Source organism: Arvicanthis niloticus, chromosome 14, assembly GCF_011762505.2.
Source record: "Arvicanthis niloticus isolate mArvNil1 chromosome 14, mArvNil1.pat.X, whole genome shotgun sequence".
NCBI lineage: Eukaryota > Metazoa > Chordata > Mammalia > Rodentia > Muridae > Arvicanthis > Arvicanthis niloticus.
The window spans coordinates 70,843,753-70,867,434 of NC_047671.1; the positions used below are offsets into that span (position 1 = coordinate 70,843,753).

General features: G+C 36.9%; 1 protein-coding gene across 1 annotated transcript in view; it reads right to left on the reverse strand.

Moving 5' to 3' along the window:
- Positions 1-23,682, reverse strand: part of Taf4b (TATA-box binding protein associated factor 4b) — a 100,818-nt gene that overhangs the window by 74,017 nt on the left and 3,119 nt on the right. Inside the window, exons 2-6 of the mRNA XM_034517652.2 lie at positions 12,664-12,809; positions 10,713-10,820; positions 5,615-5,776; positions 5,403-5,525; positions 2,442-2,531 (exon numbers count right to left, since the gene is read on the reverse strand). Of these exons, the coding sequence (XP_034373543.1) occupies positions 2,442-2,531; positions 5,403-5,525; positions 5,615-5,776; positions 10,713-10,820; positions 12,664-12,809 (629 nt within the window). The remainder of the gene's footprint in view (positions 1-2,441; positions 2,532-5,402; positions 5,526-5,614; positions 5,777-10,712; positions 10,821-12,663; positions 12,810-23,682) is intronic.

The window sequence follows — 23,682 nt, forward strand, 5'->3', positions numbered from 1 at the left end:
AAGTGAAAACAATGAACATAATATCATCTGCTGTGGTTTGGATAGCTCTTCAGTATCAAAGTCCTGTGGGCTACAGGGCTGATCCCCGGCTTGACACTAAGGAAGAGTACCAGTAATGTGAGCCTCATCCTAAATAAGGCCACTGGAGCATGCCATTTACAGAACTACAGCATCTGGTCTCTTCCTCTTTTCCTTTCACTTCCAGGCCATGTTATATGGAGTTTGATTTTATCAATGCTGTTGTCATTTAGCTGTCATATAGCTAATCCCATAAAGAAAGCAATCACAAATTAGAAACTCTAAAATCTGTCAAAATATGCCTTTCTCTTAAAAAGTCTGTCACCTTGACATTGATTCTGAAATGGAGAGCTGACTGACATCATCTGTCACACAGCTCACAGTTATCAATTTTCCTCCATTACTCTCATAGTGCATCCAACAGGGATAAAGCATTAATGATGAACATCACTGCTTTGAACAGCACCTACAACTAAAACACCTTAGAAATGAAGAGGCCTTGGAGGTAATGTTTCTACTGTAGGCCAGGTCATTCAGACCATGGCCATGTTCATTTCACAAACAGACATTCTAGGCAAATTCTGCCCAATCCTAGGTATGGCTCTAGATGTGCAAAGACCAAATCTCATTTTATTTATGCTTTAAAAATATACTAAGCACTGCATTAATCTTTCAATTCTCCCTACACTAAGACCAAGTCTCTGGCTAATACTTTCTTAGTTTCTTTGTTCCTTCTTATAATAATCCTCACTCACCTAATCAATCCATCACTTTCTCAAAGTCCCTACTGTAAACAGCCTTAGGGAAATGGGGTGTTCCCACCTCCTTTTCACTCATCCTTTACAAAGCAGAGCAAGTCTGACCTATGTGCTGTCTTTTATCCTGAATCATTATCCCAATATTCTTAAAAGGTAACTCCTCTATTACTTAAATATTTACAGAGCAAACTTTTAATTCACTACTATACTGGGTCTTTAATGACTTTATAATTTCAATTCAACTCCTTTTTAACTTCTGATAATCTAAATGAGTTTTTTTTTACTCTGCCAAAATAAGTTGTTATCAAAGATACAGCTCTTCCTCAAAAATTTATTTTCTTCAATAACTCAGAAGAGGAAAGTCAACATTATAAATTATTGAAAATTATGTACACTTAATTTGGCACTAGTATATTAGCTAAATTATAACCACATTAAATTTGGCACTAATAAACCATGTTTGATTTACTTTAACATGGATCACTGAGACCTCATTCTCTCTCATTCATCCCTCCCTATCTGCTCTCTCTCAAGTCAGGAAGGTCAGGTGACTTACTTACATCTTAACCCCAGCCTCTGGGATGTAGCTTAGAGGCAGGAAGATCAGAAATTCAAGGTACTCCTTGGTTAAACGTTAAGTTTGAGCTAGTAGTCTGGGATATATAAAACCTGTCTAAGAAACACTAAAAAGAGAAGAGTAGGGAACTAACTCAGAATTTAAAGCTACTTAACAATCTGAGTTTGAATCCCCAACAGCCATGTAAATGTCTTGTAATTCCAACACTTAGGACACAGACAAAAATTCCTGAAGCAAGCAGTCTAGCTAAACTAGCCAAACCCTTGAGTTGTGTTTGAGACATTGCCTCAATATATAAAGTGGAAAGCAATTTAGGGAGATGCCCCACTTCAACCTCTTGTTTCAACACACACACACACATACACTCCTACCTCCTCTGGCTTTAATACATACACAAAATGTATGCATCCATACACATGCAGACACAGTTATACACACACACACACACAAACTAAAAACAAAAATCTTTGAATATATTTCAATACAAACATCACACAATATTAAGTTGTCAAATTACACTCATGTTATCATTAGGGGAACCAATGGGATAGCTCAGTGGGTAGATATGTTTGCCACCAAGCCTGGCAACCAGAGTTCTAAACCATGAACCTCCCGAAGAAGAAAATCTACTCACACAAATTGTCCTCTGACCTCCATACATGAGATATATGCCTCTGTACCCAAATAATTGAATGCAAAAGTAAACTTTTGTTTTGTTTTGTTTTTGTTTTGGTTTTTGGTTTTTTTTTTTTTCGAGACAGGGTTTCTCTGTGTAGTCCTGGCTATCCTGGAACTCACCCTGTAGACCAGGCTGGCCTCGAACTCAGAAATCCGCCTGCCTCTGCCTCCCAAGTGCTCGGATTAAAGGCGTGCGCCACCACCGCCCGGCAAAAGTAAACTTTTTTAAGGTTACTGTTATGTCTGTTTTTCTAAACTGTTCAAATAAATACTATGTTGACTTATACTTTACAAATGTAATAAGGTTTCTCTCATCATTAGTATCCTCACAGGGATCTCCAATCAAACATTCAAGTTTTAACGTAAAGTAATTTATCCCAAACAATTTCTCCAAAGAAATACATCCCTACCTTAAGAAAAGGAACAAGGTGTGGCTGAGGTGCAGACTTGAGTTCAATATATAGTTTCCTAGTAAATTCTTCTGCTTCAATTTCTGCATCCTAAGGAATGGAAAAAAGAAGATACTTTTAGATCTACAAATATTTTAAGAAACAAAACTGGGTGCAATGGTGAATGCCTGTGAAGCAGCTACTCAAGATGCTGACCCATGAGGATCACTTTAGCCTAGGAGATGAAGGCCAACATAAACCACAACAATCTAGTCTCTTTAAATGAATTATTTTTAAAAAATGAAGTACTTTATAATTGTAGACAAGCTTTTCATAAGTAGTAAATTCCACCTTTACAAGGCTTTTTTTTATCTCATGTCATCAGAGAACTAAATGAACAATAAGTAACAGAGATGTCCAATTACAGAATACAGTAAAGAGAGTATTCTCTTTATGAAGAAGATTCTAATATGCAAACTGAGAAAAGAGCTGATTGTGAAAGTTTAATTTTATAATTACCTTAGTATACCTAAGATTGAATTTTTAAAATGTTACTGTAAATTTATAATAGTTCCAAAAAACTAATGAACCCTTAATTATAATTTTCTATTCTACACATTTCAGGGAGCTTGTTGGGGGAGGTCACTGTGCTGAGATTTAAACTAACAATATAAAGTAAAGAATGCACAAAACTGCTGCTAATAAGTAAATGAGAAATTGAACCAATCCTCAGTACACTGCTGTGCACTTGTGATTAAAACAGCTACTTTTGTTAATCATTTAGCAAAAAAAAAAAAAAAAAAAAAAAAAAAAAATGTTACTAACCTGTTGACTATACAAGAGGATTTAGATAGGCATTTGGAACATCGGATTGATGCTCTTTATCATATTCAAATTACTGGAAGGAGGTTCAGAGTTTAAGAGTAAGGAGCCAGTTCGAGTGTCATGCCAAATACCAACGGATTTGTGTTACTTCTAAAATTTACAATGGTAGTCATTGTAATTAGGAAAAATTTTAAAGACTCCTACAGGGTATTTGACATAATTCTAACACCTCTCTGGATGTTTTAACTTTGCATAGTGAGATTATGAATTTAAAGAATGCTGCTCTGCTGAGCTTTGATGCTGCAGATACTGCTGATAAACTTATCCATGGCCTGAAGTCAGTATTTCCACTTTGGTCAAACCTCAAGAATGGCATATATAGCTTGATCACACTAGCCCTTGTTTTATTCCTGCCCATCATGTTAAAGCTTTTCTCTAACAACATCAACATGTTGGCAGCCAAAGTACATGGCTTGAAACTGAAAATGGACCCCCAGACAGAGTTATTAATTTAACAGGCTGGCAAGCCAAGGACAGGCAAGATTCTGCACAGAGCCTTGCCAACCTAAAACAGAAAGTGCATTATTTTTGATAATGCATATTCCATGATGAGTAAGGAAGGTATCAGAACAACCTAGACAGGGCTCAGTCTTTTTAATGCAATAAAAAAGGGGGAGACATGGAGAGCTTTGGGGGCTGCTTGGCAGGAGTCTGCACTGGCCAAGGACAAAGAAATGCGCTTCAGGAAAGAATCTGACATTAGGCTAGAACAAAAAAAATAATTTCAGGCAGGAATCTAAATCTTAGGCTAGAACAAAGAAGTAATTTCAGGCAAGAATCTAAATTTTAGGCTAGAACAAAGAAGTAGGCTTCAGGCATGAAAATGACTTTGGGCTAGGACAGGAAAGTGGCTCAGATATTTTGGTCATCCTGATAAGCCCTTAGAAGCAGTGATCACGGGAGTGATCACAGGACTGTTTATTGTCTTGCTTGTTCCTTGACTATTTGTATCCATTGTGCTGCTAGTTCATCAACCTAGAACCCCAGTGTTCTCAAGGCAGACAGGATTATTAGGGCATGCTGGCTGCCAGTCCTAGCCAAAAATCATGACTCCAGAGTCAATGAGAGACTCTGCCTTAAACAAATGAAGCAGAGTGATACAGAAAGAAGCGTGATGCAGTCCTCTGGCATCTGTGTATGGCATATACACACTTATACGTACCACAGCCATGCTCATAAGATGTAGGAATAAAGGTAGGTAGGTAGAGATTTATAGCTATATACAGACACACATATGGAAAGCTGAGTGAAATTAGGAATCACATTACCTTAATACATTAAATAACTGAAAACTTAGATCTGCATAATACAAAGAATCAACATTTTGTTTTAAACAAGGCATGCTATTACAAAAATCATATATCACCAAAGACATTCATTCGCAGTGTAAAAGTAAACTAGTAGACTAAAGATTATCCACATGGATCTAGAGAAGGCTATTAAAATGCTCAATATTCCAACCATCTGCTGGGGGACAGAGATTCTCAAACAACCCACCACAAAATAGAATAAGGGAAATACCCAGCCATGTTCTGTTAAGTGCAGCCTCAAACTTATAAAATGCAAATCAGCATCATTTTCCACTCAGTTTCATTATTTTGGAAATTGTAATTTTTCTTTAAATATTATATATGTTAACAAACAATGGCTTTGTTATTCTTAGTTAAATAGAATTTTAATACTTAGTTTTAATTCTAGGGCCACAAAAAATAAAATACTGAAGGATTCTAATTTTTAGGGATATTAAGGCATACTCTGCCAAAATATTTGAGATTTGCTATCTATTGGCCTGAGATAAACAGGTTATAAACTAAAAAGGATATTTAATGAATTTATAGCTGTTGCTATCTGTATACAACTTATATAACTTAAATAACATATACTGACTTAAAAATAACAAATATTCAAAATATCATGATATATAATGAAAATTAAGTATATTTAAAGATGTACTTTATGTAGTGATTGTCAAGTTTTAATGAAGTAAAAAGTTTTAACAAATATACTTATAAACAAATATCATTAAACATCACTATCTCCCATACAATGCCCTCTGGACTCTCATAAAGCTTGCAGAATTATACAATACTAACTTACCAAAAGTTGTTCCACCAGCTTCTTCACATTCTGCCCCATTTCTGGAGACTGCGATCCACTACATGCTAGTTTTATTAACATTGAAAGGAAGTTTTTACATTTCTTCACATTTTCTAGCACTGTCTAATATAGAAAAAAAAATCACAAAATGTTAGTAAATAGGAATTAGAATTCAGCAAGAGACTATATACAAGATAAAAGTGAAAGTTTACCGGAGGAAGACCAGTCTGAGCAGCTACTGAAGTCTCGGCTTTGGGACCTGAGTCATTTGAGGGGGTAGATAATACTCCTACACTTGATGGCTTCAGGATGGATACAGTATTCACCGGCTTTGCAGGAGTAACTGTGACAACATTGCTTGGTACAGTCACAGGCTGAAATTAATTAAATCAACATAAAGTTAAATATGTATCATTATGATACCTTAGTGTATACTTTGCTTTGCATTGAAAAGACTCCAAATGAATTTTGATTTATCTGCTTTCAAGTGATGATATGATAATCTGAGGCATTGATTAGAGCTCTTTCATTCTCAGCTACCACTCTACTCTTCATTGTTATCTACTACAGCATTAGTTACCAGCAAGGTAAACTTCTAATACTAACTCCCACCTGCAAAAGCAGACTAGGAATGCTACTTACTATCCATAGGGTGGTGGTCTGTGAAAAAGTGTCACACAGAAAAGTCTTTAAAATATTAATATCTTATTAATGGAGTTGGAAAAATATCTGAATATAAACTTAAGCTATAAAGTTATGGTCATTAGCATCCATATAAAAGCTAGGCATGATGATACACTTCAATAATTCCAGTGTTTGTGGGCTAGAGACAGGTAAATCTCAGAGTGGAAGTTTTTCACTGGACAGCCAGTTCCAGGCCAAATAACAAGTTCCAACTTCAGTGAGAAACCCTGTTTAAAATAGTAAGGTAGACAGCAATTGAGAAAAATTTTATTCAACACACATACATATACAAGTGAGCATACAAGACAATACATACACGCATGCACACACACGTTTGTGTTTCTCTAAAAATATATATTTGTAATAGCAAGTCTCTGTAGTTTATATAAACTTTCCTTTTTTAAAGTATAAAATAGAGTTACCAACTACTTTTCATATGCTCAGCTATAATAATCTTATGCGGACCATCAGTATAAGTAAAATACACTAGAATATTTTATTTCCACAGTAAAAAGAATTTCATTATTGTCTACATGTATCAGAATAAGGTGGTATGACTTTAGCACCACCTACAGGACAGAAAGCTTAACACAAAAACCGTAAGCTATGGTAAACAATTAGAAAACCACACAGAACTAAAGCAACAAATATACTAAAAGTTCCATAAGAAAAGTGGAGTTAAGTGAATAGTGTGTTCAGAGAAGACTAACATTACTACACAAATTTATTTGAGATGCTTACATTCTCAAGAAAAGTTTTCTTTCTGTGTATGTCAAGGTAAATGGACACCAAAATTTTCCCTTCAGAGAAACTGGTATGAACATCAGACAGACTGTTTTGGTAAATGGTAAATAAATTTAAAATACCTATGAATAATGATTAGAACTAATGATGAAATTTCAAGGTAAAATTAAGGCCCTGGAGAGATGCCTCAGTGATTAAGATCACTTGCTGCTTTTCCAGAGGACCTAGGTTCAATTCCCAGTACTCACAAGGTGGCTCACAGCTATCTCTAACTCTAGTTAGAGGTGATCCAACCCTCTCTTCTGGCCTCCCTAGGCAACAGGAACACATACAGTACATATGCATACATTCAGGCAAGGCATCCATACACCTAAAATGATTATTTTTAAAAAATAATATTTCAGAATTTTAAAAGTAAAAAGTTTTAAAGGTAAAATTAGAAATCAAAACTAAAATCAGTCCTATTTCATTAGGTAAACAGAAAGCTGCGAATGCAGCATCCAAGCGGATTCTTCCCCAGTCTAAACTCTTCCACATTTTCCAGAGATACATCCTATGACATGGATTCTGAGTCCTTCTAGACTTTTAAACTTTTATTGTTTGTAACAGTAAGGAAGAGATATAAAGTGGTTCACATATCTGGAATCCTAGCACTTGGAGGTGAAATAAGAGGATCAGTCATTTAAGGTTAGCCTCAGGTACATACTAAGTTTAAGCCTAGACTACATAAGACCCTATTTCAAGATTAATAGTAATTATAATACTCGAGAAAACCCATCTTATAATTAGCCATATAATCTATAACACTGCACTTAGGAAAGGGTAGTTTTGAACTAGCAAGGATGATGGCCTTCAATGCCTGGTGAGTGTGTCCTCAGAGCAGTACTGACTATTGTGTACAAACCAAACCATATCCAGTGAGATGTGAGCTCTCAAACGTTCTGTTGTCTGTGAGCAGAGAAAGTACATAAGGCATTTTACTACCCTGTCAATATTTTATTTTTTCACCATGTTCTAGTTTGAGTCTTAAATCACCTCCTAAGACCTGCATTCTAAAGCTTGTGGCCCAGCCCCATGACACTACGGTGCAATGATAGAACACTGAAGTAATGGAAGTTAATGGAACTCAGTCATTAGAGCTGTACCACTGATGTGGGTATTGGGAATCCTTTCTTCCTGTCTTTGGCTTCTGGTTATAAAGTGAACGACCTCTTGCATCATACACATGATTTGTACTGTAATGCTACAGGGCCAATGGGGAGATACCTAACCTTGATGTTTCCACTGTAGTTATTGAGTGGAGTTTTTAAAACTCAATCATAACTCTTCCTTAGACTAAAATATTCTAGAGCAGTCAATGGTATTTCCAATATTAGCAAGATTGAATTGCATCAATTAAACAGATCTTGGAGACAGTAGAAAAAAAGGGCAAGATTATGTGTGAGACAGATCTGTAAAAATCAGTTATACATGCTTTACTAGATCATGCTGCATTTTAAGGTCATTTTCTGTACCTATCTGAGCAATCACATTAGGCTTGCTCATTAATTAGAAACACTAATTCTAAATTATTTATACCTTTATGTTTTTAACAATAATTATGTCTTCATCATTAAATATAAACTAATACAGAAGGCAAGATTTCAACATAGTTTTTGTGTCATATTTGCAACAATAAGACAAGTTTCCCAAGTCATTTTAAACAAATTCTGGTACCTATTAATAGGAAACTACACATGTTCTAGAGAGAATCTCGAGCTGGGCCTGATCAGTGCTCTAGTTGAAGAATAGTTTCAGGTTAAGACACTTAAGCTAAACTCCCTGTTCTTCTACATATTAGTAGAAATGTGGACAGTTTTTTAGCCTCTCTAACATTATCACATATATAGATAGAGATAATACTCTAACAAGGATGAAGTGAGGTGACTGATGGATTGAAAGATACCTAAAAGTATAAAGAACACTAAGTGCTCAATAACAGCTAGCCATTGTTTTTTAAAGCACTGGTTTTTTTTAATCAGACTTATTGCTTATGACCCCAGATAGTAGAAAAGAATGTATGTAAAGAGTGTAATTAAATAAATTTTAGAACACCAAGAGCGATACTGATATATAAGCACAGTATTCTATCTAAGTAAGCAACAAGAAGATGCATCCTCTTTGTGACAAAGGAAACATGACAGCTTCCCAAACCAGGGGATCCGCTAGTGGCCCACATACAGCATTAGCCTAGTATTGGACCAGACTGCAGCAAACACAGATAAACTGAAGCAATACTCTTATTAATGATGGGATTCTATCTTCTAAAACTCAGTAAAATCACTAAGTCAAAACATTGTATGTGGTACTTTGTCTCCATAGTAGGTAGGACATGTACATCGATCAAGGAACTTAGAAGATGTATGAATAGACCCATACTCTGTCCTGATGACCTCTGGGGGACCCTGTGCTTTCCATTTCTGCTCACAAGGAAAACAATTCCCTTGGGAGACCAGCTACTATAGCTTCCACCTGGTACTTCAGGTCCCTATGTCCACAGATGAGCAAGAAAGATGAGTCTGAACAATGAGAGAAGTAATTAATTTCCATCATCTGAAAGATGTAGTTTTTAATCACATAATAGAGGATTCAAAGATTTGAATATATATTCCTTCCAAAACTCACATTGAAATATAATTCTCATTATACTAATAAAGAAATAAGACCTTTAAGAAGTGATTAAGACAAGTACCTTTTGGTTATAAATGGGTTACGGCTGCTATTACAGGAGTAGGGATTCATTCGTAGGAGAAGTATCCTAATCAAAGGTTAAGTTCAGCTCCCATCATTCCCTCCTCTATTTTGCCTCCCTTTCTCCTAGGACACCATGCTCTCTTGCTGTATGATATCTCTGCCATAGGATAAGGCTCTCCCCATATACTGACATGATCATCTTAGACTTTCCAACTCCTGAATCATGAGTCAAACAAACTTCTATTCACTACAAAATACTCAATCTGTGCTATTCTGTTACAAATGGAGACAGAAAACTCAAGATAGGGCAGAAACATACAGAACACAGAGATCTTTAAGACAGGAAAGTCGACTAGTAGGCAACTCCCAAGACCAGCATAGGCAGTAGGCAAGAAGAGTGAGGGAAATACAAGGGAGACAAAGGAATACTGACTATCCTTTTAACCTTTGTTTCTCCAGGAAAGAAGCTTACCAGCATCCCAGAACACTTGTGAATAACATGTATAAGAAGTGTAGATACAAGATGTAGATTTCAATGAAGCACTGTAAAGAGTGTCTCGGCTATTAGAATGCTACTGGATAACTTTCAGTTATCCTCTGCTGCAAAGAGACCTGAGACAAAGTACAATTTTCCAAGAAGAGTCCAGTAAAGCCCAGAAGAGTATGTTGACTAACAGTGGGACAATACTGACAAGGGACATATACTCCAATGTTCTCTATTAGGTTGGCTGAATGAAACTTTTCCAATCCTGAATCTAGCTTAAACTTACTCTCTTTCTCGTCACAAGTATTGACTCCTAACAAACAACCTATCCAAATTCTATTTTAGCACCTACTTCTGGAGACTGCAATACATGGTTATTAGGTGTCTTTATATTACTTTAATGCATTTATGCAATGAATGACTAATACTGATAGACGCCATGTTTTCTTATTTCTGCATTAAGAGTTCACTGTCTGATAAACAGCATCATATATTATATGCCTTCAACATCTCATAGATGCTAAAATATCTGGCAAGAAATAATTGAAAAATCATGAGAAAACAGCTAGTACGCGCTCGCGCACGCACACGCTCACGCACGCACACACACACACACACACACACACACACACACACGCTCACGCGCACACACACACACCACTTACTTGTCCTGAGGAAGTACCGGAGGCAGTGGTTGCCACAGTTGTTCCTATCTGTGTCAAATTTTTAACAGGTGCCACTGTTACTTTCTTCATTAATTGTGAGCTAGCATTCTGGGGAAAGGGGACAAAGATAACACAGTTATTGACACTAGTCATTTTGTTCATTGGCTTATTTTTTGAGAAAGGGTCTCACTGTGCAGGTGTGACTAGTCTAGATCTCAATATATAGGCCTGGCTGTCCTGGAACTGGCAGAGCTCTACCTGTCTCTGCCTCAAGGTACATGCCACTACACCCAATCAATATTAGTCATTTTAAATCAACCAGTATTATGACCAAACTGAAAAGACTTTCAGCAAATGTATTACTTGGTATATACTGTAGTTTATGAATACTCTATACTATAAGCTTAACTGGTCAGTTGGTCAGCTGACATTTCTTTAAAAAAGGCAACAGATTCATAAAATAACCTTTTCTTTTATACTAATTCTCCAATTAAGCAACCTCTGTAACATTCAGCATTGAAATCTTAAACTTTGGCCAGCAAAACTGCTCAGAGGATACAAGCCTGACATCCTGAGTATGATCCCCAGATTCTATGGTGAAAAGACAAAACTGAGTCCTCTGATCTCCCCATGAGCACTGTAGAAGTATGCATCCACACTCATATACACATATTATACACAAATAAGAAAATATAAAATCTTAAACTTGATCAAAATTGGAAGGACAGGAAAAATGAGTTCCATCCTGTCAAAAGAAGTGACTTCTGAAAGTTGTCCTCTGACTTCCACAAGTGCAGGTAAGGCATGCACATCATCCTGCTACACATAGACACACAAGGCAAACAAAAGTATAATAAAGTTAAAGGAGAAAAGGAAGGAGGAAAGGAGCAAAGGGTCAACCTTTGACATTGGCTGTCTACCTCAACTGTTCTCTGCTTTAATTTTTGAGACACTATTTCTCACTGAACCTGGAGCTCTTGAATTGGCTCCACCCGCTGCCAGCAAACCCTAGGAATCTGCTTTATCTCAGTGCTATGATTACAGGTGCATGCTATCTATGCACCTGGCATACAATGAGTGTTGGAGACCAAGCTCAAACCTTCAAGCTTGGATACAAGTACTTTACCAACCTAACTAACACTAGCATTTTCTAGTTAAATAAAAATGTTCGTAAGAATATTTTTTAAACTCACTGACACACACAACAAATTTCAGTTATATAAAAAGACCAACAGCGTCTATATAAATAAGTCATATCAAACAAGGCAAAACTAATGAAATATTAAAACAGATTCCTGAATTACTTAGAACTAATTTCTATAATGTATAGATAAAATGAATACTTTAAATAGGAGTCTTACTAAGTATAAATCTAAAGTGAAACAGAGATGAGGAGATGGCTCACTCAGTAACGTGTTTGTTTCAAAATCATGAAGACCTGAGTTCAGACCCTAACACTGTATAAAAAGTAAAAAACAAAACAAGGAAAACAGGTGGGCAGTTGCCAGGGAGGCAAAGATAGGACTGTCCTGGGAGGCTGCTGATCGGCCAGTCTAGTTTATCTGTGAACTCCAATGTCAATGAGAAACCCATCTGAAAAAATAAACTGAAGAGCACCTGAGGAAGATACACAATGGATATTAGCCTCTGGCCTGCATACCCTACATAGGACCACACATGAAAGCATATAACCACATATACACACATTCTAAAAACCTGACTCACAATGAATATTTATGTTCAGCAGATGTACACTGTCCTTTCTTTGACAACAATAAAATCATTGAGTATGAAGGTACAACTTTCATTATTTTAGCAATTATCAAGTATCAAATCCAAATTTGCACTTAATTTTAAAGTTGAGCAAACTTATCTCAAATTTTTACTGGCAAACATATACATATTTATATGAAGATCGTAGCTGGAAACTAAGAAGATGAAGGTAGATTACCGGCACTGTACAGATCTTGACTGTCTGAGCATTTGCTGGTACTGCTGGTCTTGGAGTTATGTTACTTGGGGTCTTGGCTCCTGTTAAAGCTTGCTGAGGAGAGACCAGCATCAACTGACCACTGTTACTTTTGATCAAAACTGTTCCTATAATGAAAAGGAAAACAACTGTGATTCTGAAGCTGTTAAATAAAACACAAACAACACATACTTTTGTTTCCCATCTCAACACTGGGAAATGCTTGGAAGAAATGCCTAACATATAATGAACTCTAATTCACTAATTACTATAAGATGGTAAAATGTTTTCATTCAAAGCTACTTAAGCTGAGCATGCAGCACAAACCTGTAATTCTAGGACTAGGAAGCTAAGCCTAAAAAAATACAGGCTCACAGCCAGATGGGGGAATATAGTAAGAGCTTGTCTTTAAAATAATATAGCAATAAAAAATATTTTTAACTCTAAGCCTATGAAAAGATACTCCTGGAGGTCAACACTTTTCCTTCATGATACTGAAACCACAATACTACATTAAGATGGACAGGGGGCTGGAGATATGGCTCAGCAGTACTTGATGTTCTTGCAGAAGACTGGTGTTCTACTCCCAGCACCTATATGGAGTCCTACAACCCTCTCTTGAATTCCAGTTCCAGGGAAATGATGCCCTTTTCAGGCCTCTGAGAACACTGCACACAAGTGGTACACAGACACACACAGGCAAAACAATCATACACATAAAACAAAGTATCTTTTTAAAGGTGGCACAGGAATAGCACAATGCTACATAAGCTGATCAAACAAACATAACAGAAAACTCCTAGGAGACATGTCATACAGATTGAGCATCACTCATCAAAATGACTATTTCAAAATTTTAGAATATTTGCAAAGATTTTTCCAGAACATCTTTAACCTGAAACTGTGAAAGCATTCAATATGCTCCAAAAATCCAAAACATAACTAGCATAACACTGATAGTAAAGAATGGAATCCACCCTAGGTAGAGACATACCACTGTCCCTCCATTCGGCCGATTAAGGATCTGGTAAGGGCCATCCATAGGAGGGCAGGCTCACCATAAGATATAGTCAGATCCCAAGGACCCTCTAACTCCAGCTCTTTTATAAGGCATCTCTGTTGGGAGAAAACAGTGGGAAAGACAAAAGTACCACTCAGGTCCACACAGTAGTCTGCTCCTATAGTAAAGACACCACTCAAAGAGAAGCATGCCACAGTCTTGTTGCCATGCTAAATATCTCCTTAGAGGAACTGATTTGCCCTCAAAATGCTGAAAAATTAAGTGAAGAAACTATGGTATACAAAAAATAAATCTTCTTAATTGAAACAGAAGAAAGATGAAACACAAGGGAATAGAAAACAAAAATAAGTATCAGAGCTAAATCTAACTATATCAGAAGTACAGAACTAGATAAAGCAATACCCAATCATTTGTTATTTTCCTAAGACTTGTCTGAAATTTAAAAATATAGCAAGTTTGAAACTGGGTATGGTAGTTCAGCCCATAATGCCAGCATGTGGGAAGCTGAGAATCCAAGAGTATCCTGACCTATACAGTGAGTTTGGGGCACTCTCAGCTAAATATGAAGACCCACTCTAGAAAAAAAAAAAGTGAAAAAAAAAAAAAAAAAGAAACATATCACACAACAGCAAATAGAAGAAAGGGGCACTCTCAGCTAAATATGAAGACCCACTCTAGAAAAAAAAAAAGTGAAAAAAAAAAAAAAAAGAAACATATCACACAACAGCAAATAGAAGAAAGGGGCACTCTCAGCTAAATATGAAGACCCACTTTCGGAAAAAAAAAAGTGAAAAAAAAAAAAAGAAACATATCACACAACAGCAAATAGAAGAAAGCTAAAATAGTCATAATACTATCAAACAAAACATTTAAAATACAAATGCACCAAACTGAAGCAGTTGAGTTTAGGACAACCTCAAATTTTATGTGTTTCGGGCTATACACACAGCTTTTCCTAAAAATGCACTTGGTAACCTTAGACCCTCACCTGTACATACTATGCATACATGCTCCTATCTTAACAATGAACCTGTTAGCAACTTCCACACACGAATCACAGGTAACAAAACTACAGAGCCTAAAAATACATAAAGAAAAATAGTTCATCGCTTGGAAAATCTCCATTTTCACTGAAAGTACAGAACTAGAGAGATGAAGGAAGAGGATATAGATGAAGGCAGAGCATTTACTCTGAGGACAATGCCTAGCAACACCACCAAATATTCACAGGATGCCAATAAGGAAGACAAGACTTAAAAAGCAGTATAAATCAAGTAAACTTAGCATACATTTAGAGAATATTTTACCCCACAAATTAACTGTACAGAGAAAAATTTTAAACATGAATTGTCTAAACTAGGTGTGATGGTATACAGCTGTAATCCTAGCACTTGGGAAGTTGTACAAAAATGACTGCAATCTCAAAGTCAGTCTGGTTTACTTAAGCAAATTTTCAGGTCAGTCAGTACTAGGAGCGGGTAGGAGGTGCTAGAGAGATGACTCACAGGTTAAGAATGCTTGCCATTCTTTCAAAAGACCCTAAGCTCATTAGCAGCATCAAATACTCACAACCAGAGACTCATAAACACTAGTAACTTTAGTTCTAGGGGATCTAAACTTTAAAAATGATTGCACTCACATACACATGTTCATACTGACAAACAAGACAGATACACAATTAAAAATATAAATAAAATATAAAAACAAATAAAACACATTAGTACACACAACAAGCCCTGATAAATTTAAAAGTACTGAAATCATAAATGTGTTGAGCCCAACTACAATAGGATGAAAGTAGAAATAATAAGAAAACAGTTGATAAATTTAAAAATATACAAATACATTCAGAAGCCAACAGGTCAATTTAAAACAACTTAAAGGAAATTGGAAAATATACATAGATAAGTGACAAAGAATATGAAATAGCAAGATTTATGGGGTGTGATCAATGTAATGTTTACAAGAAAATTTATACCTATAAAAGTCAATCTTTAAAAAGCTCTCAAACGCAGTGGTGGCACACGCCTTTAATCCCAGCACTTGGGATGCAGAGGCAGGCGGATTTCTGAGTTCGAGGCCAGCCTGGTCTACAGAGTGAGTTCCAGGACAGCCAGGGCTACACAGAGAAACCCTATCTAGAAAAACCAAAAAAAAAAAAAAAAACCAAAAACAAAAACAAAAACAACTCTCAAACCAGAGCTGGACAGCGGTGGCACGCACCTTTAATCCTGGCACCCAAACTACAGAGAGAAACCATGTCTGAAAAACAAATAAACAAAAAAAGACCTTAAACCATTAACCTTCCATAACCTTGTAACACTGGAAGTAGAGCAAGATAAAAATTAAAACAATTACATGGGAAGACATGTAAAGATTGAAGATAAATATAATATCAAACAGAAAAATAATTGAGAAAAATTAATAACCCCAAAATTTGACTATTTGAAAAAAGTATCAAAATTGATAAATTTGAAAAGTGTGGTGATGTGGGATAAATCTCTGGATTGAGAGGCAGAGGCAGGAAGATTTCTGTGAGTTTCAGGACAACCACTGCTACATAGTGATATCCTGTCTGGAAAACAAAACAAACAACAACAACAAAATCAAAAACCTGACATACTAACTAGGCAAAAAGAAACTACTATGTGGAATGTCCAAGGATGCAGTATTTCCACCTTGCCCTTAGCACCCAGTTCTACATTCACAGTGTGGCCTTATTATTCTTCCCACTGTAACCTCATTGCCAAGTACAGCGGCTGCTCAATAGGCATTCTCTCTGTTTCTGAACAAACTGTAGAGGAAGAATCCTAAACAACTGTAAATCAATAATAAGCCAGATAAATTTATAAATGAAAGAGACAAATTCACAGAAATATACAAAGTCATAAGCTTTATCATGAAGAAATAAGACGATCTGAATAGAAGTCTAAAATATGTAAATAACAAATCAAAAAAGCATTCATATAATAAGCCCAAGTTTAGATGGCTCTGTAGGTCAAATCTCCCAAACCCTGAAAAAAAAATGCTAATATTTAACATCTTCAAGTAAATAACATTTAATTCATTTTGTCAGGTCAGTACCAGCCATACTAGAAACAGGCAAAGAGATCACAAAAATTCCTGATCAATTATCAAAAACTAAATCTGGTATCATAGCAAAAGTATTATACACAAGGACAATAGGACATTATCTCAAAGGTTGGTTCAATAACTAAACATTAAGTAAAATATTCTATCAACAGGAAAAAAAACCCACAAAAACTACATGAACATCTCACAGAAGCAGAACAAATTTGACCAAATTCAATGTCTCTTTTTTTAAAGATTTGTTATTTTTAATTAATAAGTATGTGTATATACATATATGCATACACATGTATGTATACATATACACAACACATAGATACATACAAACATACAATATGGTTGCTCATCTTCCAAAAGTAATTAAGGTCAAAATGGTCACTATTATTAATTCTCTAGTATGACAATTGCATAATGTTAATGTCAAGCATCTATGAATGCTTTCCCAATTAAAATCATACCCCGAAAATTATGTAGAACTTACAATACATACCCAGAGGCTCCTGACCTGAGGAATTTTCTGGAACTACACATTCTCCAACTATCACACCCAACTCCCACCACACAGCAAATACCTGAACTAAAGCCATAGAGTTGAAAAATAATAAACCAAATAAAGAAAATAACCAATAATAAACCAATAAAGAAAATAAACCAAATAAAGAAATAACACCATAAATCCCAATATGGTTTAACATGAAACACAAAAAAAGCCAAGACAACAAAGCTCCTTCAAAAATTCACAATTTTTCAGCAAAGACATCTAGTGAGAGTCAGTCAGATGAAACCTCAGAGAACTCAAAACAATGATTAAAAGTATGTTTAAAGACACAAATGAGCAAATGAATAGGGTATGGATTGTGTGGGAAAAGACTTCAACAAATACTTAAGATGGGGGGAAAAATCAACTTGAAATGCTAAAAATAAAGTCAAATCAAAAATTCTGTAGAAAGTCTCAGCAACAGAATAGATAAAGAAAAGGACAGAATATCAAAGTCTGAAGACATGGTAGAAGAACTGGAACAATCCAAGAACAAAGACATAATAATAAGGAATTATAAGATTCGCAATACTCTGAAAAAAAGTATAGCTATTAGGAGTAGAAGAAGGGGCAAAATCTCATTCTAAAGACATAGAAAATATTTTCTAAAGAATTATGATGGGAAATTAGTCAGTTATAAAAAGAGAATGCCAATCAAGATATAGTAGGCATTTAGGACATGAAGGCCCCAAAGGCCCTCAAAACAACTCAGACAATTGCCATTAATCTTTATAGCCCATGAGAACTAAATGGTAAGACCCTATTGCTGAAGACATTCCATACTTTGGTTACAAGACATAAAGAAATCAACCTAGAACTGATCTGAAAACACTTCCCTGCTAACTAACTTTCATAGTGCTAGAAGGCACTGTGGCAGGTCACGGGGGAGAATAGGCATCAATGGTAATAGAGCAAGCCACACAGGAGACAAGATGTGCTCACCATTTCAATAGTGACATGACAGGTATGAAGGTAACCAACTACTTTTGGATCGGATTTAAGGACACCTCAATGGGAAGGAATTCATGCCTGGAATTGTAAACTGGTCAAAACCCATAGGTTGGAAAGCTTTAGGTGAGGTACCCTACTACTGCTGTCTTGCTAAACAGACAAGTTTCAAACAGTCTTCTAAATATTTATTTACACACATAGATTAGTGCTGCCTTCAACCTTGGCCAGGAAAGCTTCTCTTTGCAGTGGTCAGCACTTAATGCCAACTCATAACTGACCAAAGTCTTAAAACTACTTATACGTAGGCTCAGCCATAAATGGAGTATCATCAGAGAACACAAAGGAAGAGAAAATGAAACGAATATAAAAGTCAGCAGATAGAGATGAATGTTCAGGATAAAGCTAGTAAGACCAGTCAACATTCCAACGGGTAGTGTTAACTGAACTCAATTATGTTAGCTTAAAAAAAATGATATGAATGGAGGGGTGGGCATGGTAGGGTGAGCATAGGAGTAGAAGGGGGAACTAGGCTGGATATAATGAAGACATTGTTTACATATATGAAATTGTCAAGGAATGAAAGACATTCTGTTTTCTAAAGAAAAAAGTTCTCATACAGTAGGTAACAGATTATTTTTTCTCTATTAATATTAATACTTTAAAAGTGGACTGCTGGGGGAATCACCACTCCTGAGCTCAAGCTGTAATGCAGAGTAATAGTGATAAAAACCAAATGGTATGGGTACAGAGACAGACAGGCTGATCAATGGAATAGAATTGAAGACCCAAAAATAAACCTACATACTGAAAGACCCCCGGCAAGGGGACCCTCACCCAAGTCCGGACCTGCACGCCCCAAGGACACACGAGAGACCTTCTTGATGCAATTGCAGAGGAGGTTGAATGACGAGGGCCCTCGGGCCGGAACATATCTCACACAGGAGATAGAGGTTCTGACCCAGAACCCAGGAAACTTGGGATATTTATGGGTAGGGGTTGGGGAGAGTGGGAAAATTTGGCGCGCTTACATATGATTGGATATTTCAAACATCAGCAACTTGCAGAAGCGGCTATGTGTGAGCTCGCAGGATGACTAGTTATTCTGACCATGAAACCTTGGACTTCTCAGAAAGGGGGAGAGAAAAGTAAACACCAGATAGCCCATTACTCACTTGGGCTTGTCTGGGCACGTCTTAGCATGCCTTTTCATTTGGGTCACCCTGTCCCTGCAGGGGCTTAATATTTTTATTATGACTATATTTAACAAATTGTTGGTGGTCTTTGCTGACCATGAATTTTTGTTATTGTTACAATGCTGCTTTCAAATTTTGTCCTCACAATACCTAGGAACACTTGATCTTTGACAAAGAAACCAAAACCATACAGTGGAAAAAAGAAAGCATCTTTAATAAATGGTGCTGATATAACTGTCTTCTGCATGTAGAAGAATGCAAATTGATCCATATGTATCTCCTTGTACAAAGCTCAAGTCAAAGTGGATCAAGGACCTCCACATAAAACCAGGTACACTGACTGACTCTACTAAAAGAGAAAGTAGGGTCGGGCAATGGTGGCACATGCCTTTAATTCCAGCACTTGGGAAGCAGAGGCAGGCGGATTTCTGAGTTCAAGGTCAACCTGGTCTACAGAGTTCCAGGACAGCCAGGGCTACACAAAAAAACCCTGTCTAAAAAAAAAAAAAAAAAAAGGTGAGAAAGAGCCTTGAACACATTGGCTCAGGGGAAATTTTTCTGAACACCAAAGGCTCAGTCTCTAAGATCAACAATTGACAAACAGGACCTCATGAAACTGAAAAGCTTCTGTAAGGCAAAGGGCACTGTCATTAACTGTACAACTGTCATTAACTGTATAGTTGTCATTACAGACAACTGTAGGTTGTCTGTAGGCAACCTACAGATTGGGAAAAGATCTTTACTATCCTTACATCCAACAGAGGGCTAATATCTAAAATATACAAAGAACTCAAGAATTTAGAGTCCAGAAAACCAAATAACCCAATTAAAAAATGGGGTACAGAGCTAAACAGAGAATTCTGAGCTAAACAGGAATCTCTAATGGTTGAGAAGCACCTAAAGAAATGTTCAACATCCTTAGTCATCAGGGAAATGCAAATCAAAATGACCCAGGGATTCCACCTTACACCAGTCAGACAGACTGGCTAAGATCAAAAAGTCAGGCTACAGTAGATGTTGGCAAGAATGTGGAGAAAGAAGAATAAACACTCCTCCATTGCTGGTGGGATTGCAAGCTGGTACTTTGGACATCGATCTGGTGGTTCCTCAGAAAATTGGCAATAGTTCTACCTGAAGACTCAGCTATACCACTCCTGGACATATACCCAAAAGATGCTCCAACATATCACAAGGACACGTGCTCCACTATGTTCATAGCAGTCTTATTTATAATAGCCAGAAGCTAGAAACAACCCAGGTTTCTCTCAACCAAGAAATGGATACAGAAAATGCAGTACATTTACAAAATAGAATACTACTCAGTTAGTAAAAATGAGGACATCACAAACTTTGCAGGCAAATGGATGGAACTAGAAAATATCATCCTGAGTGATATAACTCAGACCCAAAAGGACATAAATGGTATGCACTCACTGATGAGTGGATATTAGCCCAAAAGCTCAGAATAGCCATGATAGAACTCACAGATCATATGAAGTTTAACAAGAAGGAAGGCCCAAGTGTGGATGCTTCAATTCCACTTAGATTGGGGGGGGGGGGGGGCAGAGGGAGGGAGGAAGAGAGCTGGGTGAGAGAGGAGAGGAAGAGGGGAAAGGGGGGGGGGCAGGATCAAGTATGGGGAGAGACAGGAGAGAAGCCCAGAGGGCCAGGAGAATAAACAGAAATATGTAGCAGTGTGGGGTGGGGGTTGGGAGGAACCACTACAAAGTCCTAGACACCAGGGATGTGAGAGGCTCACAGGACCCAATGAGGACAACATGAGCTGAAATGCCCAACAGTGGGGAGATGAAACTTGAAGAGACCACCTCAGGTAGATAGACATGGCCCCCAGTTGAGGGATGGAGCCACCCACCAATCTCAAAAATTTTGACCCAGAATTGTTCTTGTCTAAAGGAAATGCAGGGACAAAAATGGAGCAGAGACTGAAGGAAAGGCCATCCAGAGACCTTCCCAACTTGGGATTCGTCATCCCATGAACAGACACCAAACCCCAACACTATTGCTGATGCCAAGAGGTGTTTGCCAACAGGAACCTGGCATGCCTGTCCTCTGAGAGGCTCTACCAGCAGCTAAGACAGATGCAGATCCTCACAGCCAACCATTGGACTGAGCCTGGGGACCCCTATGGAAGAGTTAGGGAAAGGACTGAAGGAGATGAAGGGGATGACAACCCCATAGGAAGAATGACAGTATCAACTAACCAGACCCCTCAGAGCTCCCAGGGACTAAGCCTCCAACTGAAGAGCATATATGGGCTGGTCTATGGCTCCCACTACATATGTAGCAGAGGACTACCTTGTCTGGCCTCAGTGGGAGGGGAGGTGCTTGGTCCTGTGGAAGCTTGATGCCCCATAGGGGCATGCTAGAGGGGTAAGATGGGAGTAGGTGGATGGAGGAGCACCTTCTTAGAGGAAAGGAAGGAGGATAGGGTGGGGGCTTGTGGCGGGGGGACTGGGAAGGGGGACAACATTTGAAATATAAATAAATAAAATACTTAATTAAAAAAAGTAGACTACGATCCATTTTCTACACTACACATAATTGTTTTTTGCTTTTTTGTTCTGTGAATTGCTGTGTTTCAATGGCAGAGTCTGATCTGGATGCAAGCTCTTTGATCTTTCAATATTCTCACAATTTGTAAATAGTTCCTGAAAGAATAGCAAATATATAAAAATCTAGATCCAGAAAGATTCTAACTCAAATGCTATAATTCAAAACACCTGACTGGTGGCTTTCTAGTCTCTTCTCAAATAACCTAGAGTTAGGGAAATAAGATAGACAGCCATCACTCTTTCAACAGCAGACAAGGCTCACAAACTCTTAATATGCAAACAAATTATGTTTCCCTTTAGCATCCATAAGAAACAAAGGTTACTCTTTCGTACTGAGCTCTGTAAAAATGTATATGCCTAAACTGAATTTTTCTCTAGGTACCATGGGCCAAAATCCTCTCATTTTTCACATAATAATTTACCATACTGAGTTTAACACTACTTATATTGCCCTTTTCTCCTTTCCTAAATGTACTGTAAGTAAACTAAAATACTAGGTTTTAATCACCTTTCATTGATCAAAATAGAGATTGATTTGCCAAAACAGGTTTTTATCTCTTTAAATTTCACCTCTAAACTTAGACACATAAGACTCCAAGAGATTATTATTTTGCATATTTGGTGTTAGTTTCATGAATGCATTGATTATTTTTCAAAAATAACAGAAAACTAAGCCCAAAGTAATCTATGAAAATTCAGGAAATCTATTGAATTTCCACGAGAGAAATATTGTCTACTTATAGTTGTATTCATAGTATTTTGCACAAAATCCAGCATATGTTGCAGTTATCACTACATAACAAAATATACTGCTAGCTATGTTATCTATCTCCCCCCAAAAATCACAATGCATAACATGACCTAAATGTAGTCTTCTACTTTAGTAAATAATAAAAGATAACAAGCAATCAACTTAAATGAACAATAAGTGAATTATTAAATAATAAATTATACTGCCATTAATATTTAAACGTTTGGCTCCTAAAATGTCTTAATAGGTAAATGAACTTGCCACCAAGCCTAAGAACCTAAGGCACCAGTTCTCAACCAGTCAAGACTCTTGCATGGGGTCACATATCAGATGTCCTAAATTCCAAACAGTAGCAAAATTAATTATGAAGAAGAAATGAAATAATTTTAGGGGTGAGGTCAGCACAACATTAGGAACTGTATTAAAGGATTATAGTGTTAGGAAGGTTGAAAGCCACTGTGTTAGGGATAAACTTCAGTCTTGTGTGGCTAGTGCTTTTAACAGTCATCTATTTAACCCCTGGGTTTGAGATAGGACCTTACTACATTGTAGGCCATGCTGGCCTCAACCCTGAGACCATCCTCCTGGCTCAGCCTCCTCACTGAAATTACACGCCCAAGCATGGCCTTAAATTCCTGAGTGTTCCAATACAGGAGTTGTGCACTCTCAGACCTGGCTGGATATAAGTACTTTTAAAAACAAGTTCTATTTAAAGGACATTCTGAATGAAGTTAAGTATTCAAAAGAACTTATCTTGGTAAATTAAGAACTGACACACACTCTTGAGGAACTGTTAATCGGTGCATGAGAACTGTATAGAATTTATAACCTATAGTTAGTCAATGTCATTTCATTCTATTGGATCTTCTGCTACATACAGTAGA